This window comes from Lagopus leucura, unplaced genomic scaffold (genome assembly GCF_019238085.1).
Source record: "Lagopus leucura isolate 7727_CA_CO unplaced genomic scaffold, USGS_WTPT01 59648-0_obj-0_obj, whole genome shotgun sequence".
NCBI lineage: Eukaryota > Metazoa > Chordata > Aves > Galliformes > Phasianidae > Lagopus > Lagopus leucura.
In genome coordinates, this window is record NW_024963899.1 from 1 (window position 1) to 5,306 (window position 5,306).

The window sequence follows — 5,306 nt, forward strand, 5'->3', positions numbered from 1 at the left end:
GTGGCTTGTGCTTCGAGCTGCGTCTTTTGTCGCTGTGCTTCGAGCTGCATCTTTTGTGGCTTGTGCTTCGAGCTGCGTCTTTTGTGGCTTGTGCTTCGAGCTGCGTCTTTTGTCGCTTGTGCTTGGAGCTGTGTCTTTTGTCGCTGTGCTTCGAGCTGCGTCTTTTGTCGCTGTGCTTCGGAGAAATGGCGAAACGACAGCAAGGCAGGCGTGGGGACTGGTAAGGATATGGTTCCTTCCCAAGTTTTAAACATCTGTTGCTCCGTAGTCGTCTTCTGCACTGTACAGATACGGCCTGCTTCACCATTCTTCACCACGCTTCTCCTTCTTTGTAGGCAACCTAAGGCTTGGAAGACAGTTTCCCTGCTGTTCACTGTGGCTGTGGTGTCCTTCGGTGAGTCTCTGTAGAGCTCTGATTTGAGGATGCTTCTTTTGGAAGCCTCCAACAATTTGTTCTGCCCAGGGATAGGGGAGTGGGCAGCCCAAGGCAGAACATTTATAGAGATGATTTATTGAGAGCTTTGTGGAATTCCTGGCAGGTCTTTACTGCGTTGGAAGTCTTGCTGGAGGCTCAAGGGCAGTGGAAAAAAAGACTTCATGGTAAGAAAAGAATCTCCCTTTGGCTGGACTCTTCTTTAGAGGAGCTCGGCCCCTTGTCCATGACCACTTGTTACCTGAGTCCAACTTCTGTGACCAAGGCCCCGAGTTTCTCCCCTTCCCCATTCGAGCTGCTATCTCTCCATGTCCGTTAGTTCCCCCAAAGTTAGCCAGGAAGCCAGGAAGCAGCTTCTCGGTCAGGAGCTCTTGGAGCTTGCCAACCAGTATTGTCAACTCTCTATTAAACCTCGGTTACCCTGTCGTCACGCGGAGTGAGGCTCGTTCTCTGCCTCACATCTCACGGCTTGTGAGAAGACAGCTGTGTGCGCTCTCTCCATTAATTACCTGCTGTCTCTAGGCTGGTGGGTGATGATCTGGAAATGCTGAGGGTGGAACAAGAGCTCAACAAGATCCAGCAGCAGCTTCGTTTCCTGCAATGGGGAGCAAAGGACATCACCCTGCGTGCTCTCCACGAGGCCCTGAAGAGAAATGAGCTCCCAGGCTTTACCAGCGAGGTGAGAGGACATTGCAAAAAGCTCTGCTGAGAGAGTTCTTTCCCCACTGTGGCATTATATCTCGCTAGCGTTCCCTGTCACAGACAGCTAAAAGGCTTGTCCAGCAGGAAGAAATGCTGGTGCATCACCATCGGTCCTTTTCTCTGTTGCTCCGGAGCTCTTGTGGGGGAAAGGAATGAGCTCTGATGGGAATTTCAGATGCCTTAGTTGTTTCTTGCTCTCTGTCAGTCCTTCCCTGCACCTGCTGCTGTGCATGAGGTGGCAGGTTCCCCTGGAAGACCTGTAAGCCAGCACCCTGAGTTGAGCCTGGCTGCCCTGGGTGCCTGGGGCCTGTGCAGATGCACAGGAGACGCTGTGTTTCAGTCTCCCCGTGGGGCATCCAGTCTGAAGGCTGTTCTGGTTTCAGGGCCCTTGCTCTGTGGATACCGTCTCTTTTGGTGGCTTGAGCTCGCACGGCCCCAGGTCTGCCCGAAGCCTGAGCTGACGGTGATTCCCGTGATGGGAATCTCAAAGGCCATGTTAGCCCGAGGCTTGGCAGGCATTAGTTCCTTCTGCGTTTTGCCCTTCTTCCCCATTGCAGTAGGCAAGCTCTGTCTTCTGCTTTAAGTTAACTCTCTGTGTGTGGCTGGCCTGCAGCAGTTGTGGTGACCTCTGGGCAATCCCTGCCTCGTGCCTGACTCGAGCCCCATCTCCTGGCCAGCAGGACTGTCAGCGCAGCCTGCCTGTCATGGGGCATCTCGACAGGAAAAGCCCATTCGTGCCGCATCCGTGTCCAGTGTGCTGGAGTGAGCAGCCTCTCTGTTCCCGTGCCAGATGGTCATAGTAGAGCTCTGGAGGTTCGCAGGCAACTCCCAGGCAGTGTGAATTACATCCAAGTGGAGCAGCCGAGTTTGCTTTGGCAGGCTTTGTAGGGGAGCTGGGAGGCAACTCTTTTCCCTTTTCTTTTCCTTCTGACGACGAGCGCTCTCGTTTGTCTTTCTTCCCAGGCTGTTCAAGAGATGATCGATCACGTCCTGGAGAAGCTGGAAGAAAGCCCATTCCAGATGCGTAATTATGCCAGCAAAACTTCAGGTGCCGTTAAGCTGTAGAAACAACCAGACCACAGATGGTGGTTCCAAAGGGCGTCTTGTCCAGTTTGACAGGACGGGCATTTGGGCAGGGTAGGGGAGAAGGGGTGAGGAGTGAATGGCCACCTTGTGCCCTGAGAATGTGCTTGCTGAGAGAGCCTTCAGCGGGCTGGAGCACATCTGAAAAGCGCTACTCCTACTTGGTGTTGTTTCTCACGTGACTGCTCAGCTGGCTGTCAGTTTATGTGGCCCCTTAGGATAGCTGAGCGAGTCCCTGCATTGTGTTGCAGAGGGATACGGCAAGTGAGAACGAGGGGAATATCACTGTTGGGGATGTATGGCTGCCTTTGAAACTCTTTTGAAGAGGACAGTGCAAAGGCAGCCGGCATTTCTGTGCAGCTGTTCATGTGGAAAGCAGAGTCAGCAGCCCTTGGTTCCTCCTGGCCTTGCTTGACCACTGTGCCCGTGTTTTTATTTGCAGGAGCCGCTATCGTTCGTTCCAAGACTTCTCCCTCCTGGATTGGATGCGGGAAAGTCTTCTGGCACTCGTTGCTGGTGACACCATATATGAGGCCTCCTGAGATTATTCTTGAGGTAAGAACAGTGTGAAACAGAGGAAGAATGGTGCGGGGCAGAGGGGGCCAAACGCCCTGCTGAGGGTTGCCTTTACCCTTGTCTTCACCCCTTCTTGCGAGGACCTACTCCCCTCTTGTGTATCCCGGCAGAGAATTTCTTCTGCCAGACTGCCCCAGGTCCTCTGTGGAAGCTTCTGCCAGGCTAGCTTGCTTGTCTTCCCAGCCATTGTGGAGCTGTCTGGCCGGCACTGAAGGGGAACCCATAAGGTGCCACGAGAGATCTGGGCTGCGAGAACGCTGGGGCTCTTAATGAACCCCAGAGGGCACGGAGGGCGTGCACTGCAGGAGGGCCCCATGTTGTGTTTGCCAGCCCATCCTGGCACTGCTCCTGAGCTACCGGCACAAGTCGGAGCCCTGGCTGGTGCCGGGGGAAGGGGGTGGGACTGGATGAGAGGGAGCGATTGCTTCCCCTTGCAGGAAAGGCTCGTGCAGGTGGGCCCTTCTTTGCCCGGGGCAGGTGCATTTCAGCCACAGCAGCCCCTCTTTTTTATTTTTTGCAAGCTGCCCCACAAAAGAAGGAGCCCAAGAGCTTCTGCAGGTTGTGCACCCAGCTCACCGCCATGCCCGTATGCCTGTGCTTTGGAGCAGAGCTGATGGGCCAGTGCACCTGCAGAGCCCCTGATGCTGCAGCAGGATTTTCAGCCAGGACGCTCTTTTGCACATGAACGCTGTTTCTTCTTCTCTTTTCAGCCTGACAATCAGCCAGGTAACTGCTGGCCCTTCCCAGGAAGCCAAGGGCACGTCTTCATCAAGTTGCCCAGGGCCATCTTTCCCACGGCAGTTACGTTAAACCATGGAGTTCCAGCAACGGCCTACCATGCAGACAGCACCTCCAGTGCTCCTAAGGACTTTGCTGTCTATGTAAGTGATTCCTCTGGGTTGTGGCGGTAGTTTTGCGTAGCGTTTGACGTGGAGGGTGGTTGCAGATCCAAGAGGGCTGCTGCGTGCAGTTCTTCCCTGCACAGGGCGAGTAACAAGCTCCTCAGAGTTGCTCCATTTCCACAGCGTTCCTTTTTTGTCCAAGGTAGCACAGCAAAGAGGGTTTCCCGCTCTTGGGGCGAGTTGGTAGTTTGAGAGGCAGAGGGAAAGGGAAGTGGCACAGTGGATGGTCCTAGACCACCTTTGCTTCAGAAAGCCCTGTGGGGCTTTGTGATCCTCTTGCAGCAGCGCATCCCACTGTTCTGTTTTCTCCACCCCTGTCTTCCTGTAGGGCCTGCAGGAAGAAGGTGACGAGGAAGGAACTTTGCTAGGAGAGTTCACCTTCACGCCAGGCCAGGATCCCAGTCAGACCTTCCAGCTGCAGGTAAGGTTACAAAGAGGGGCGTGAAGCGTGGGAGAGGGGAACCACGGTTGGCTGGGGAAAAGCTTCCAAGCCTGAGGCGTATGGGGGCCCTCTTGCATTTCTGCTGCTGCCTCTATACTGCCTGCATATGCCCGGACTGCTGGGCTGTTTCTGTTTCCTTCTGGCTTTTAAGCTTCAGAGCTGCTTCAGCTTATAGCACCGCTAAGCTCCAGCTACACTTGCAGCAGAAATTGCCATGACCAGGTGGCTTCCAATTGCACACAAGCGGCTGCCTCACGTAGGGTGCAGTACTGTTGGCGGGCTACTTTCACACTGGGGATGTGTGACTTTCCAAGGATTTTGTCGTTGCCAGTAATGGGCAGCATCAGGGAGGCCATTCTGATGGGTGACATTCTAGAGAAAGCAGTGAGAGTTACGACCCCTGTGTTGTTCTGTGCGAGAACACACACTCAAAGCAAGTGCAAAGAACTTGGCAGTGTATTTGCTGCAGCTTTTGGTAGCTGTTTATTTCTTTAAAACTCACGTGGCCAAAGAGGTGGAGCAGGGTAAGAAATGTCTTGATTGCGCTATGGCAGCTTATCAGCTTGTCAGAAGACCTAGCAAGGCAGCCTGAAGTAGGATGTTGCGTGAGTGTGTCACTCCTGCATTGTCAGTGGCCAAAGAGGAGAGAGGAAAACACAGTTCATTTCTTTTTCTCATTGCAGAATGAGCACTCCGGGTTCATCAATTACATCAAGCTGCGAGTGCTGAGCAACTGGGGCCACCCGGACTATACCTGTGTGTATCAGTTCAGGCTCCACGGCAATCCAGCCCCTGACGGTGAAGCTAAGGGAAAGCCACTTGGTTTACCTTTCATGGAGGAGTCTCCAGATCTGAGCCCGTGACAGGGGCACAAACCCAGGGGATGAAAGAGAGTGGCAACAAAAATTACCCTACCTTCTAACAGCGCGGCACATCCGGCCCCGGCTCTGTGACTAACAAGGCAAGGCATGATGCGGGCCGTGCGCTCCAGGAGAGGGGGAAGGGAGACAACACGTGTGTCTGACAACAAAAAAAACAACCAACAACAAAAACAGAATCAACGGCAACTGTCTGAGGAGGAGCTGAATTTACTGAATCCAACAAAATCAAACAAAATGAGAGAGACGGAAGTATCCAAAATACAAGATCTCATGTTAGAAGACTGCAG

At 53.6% G+C, this 5,306-nt stretch overlaps 1 protein-coding gene across 1 annotated transcript; it reads left to right on the forward strand.

The window, feature by feature from the left end:
• The first annotated feature begins 2,110 nt into the window (after positions 1 to 2,110).
• On the forward strand, positions 2,111 to 5,013 carry LOC122191409 (SUN domain-containing protein 3-like). Its single transcript, XM_042891669.1, has 5 exons — positions 2,111 to 2,183; positions 2,661 to 2,773; positions 3,505 to 3,675; positions 4,025 to 4,117; positions 4,822 to 5,013. Exons 1-5 carry the CDS (start codon positions 2,111 to 2,113, stop codon positions 4,999 to 5,001), a joined length of 630 nt encoding a protein of 209 aa, XP_042747603.1. The 3' UTR covers positions 5,002 to 5,013.
• Positions 5,014 to 5,306: the final 293 nt, after the last annotated feature.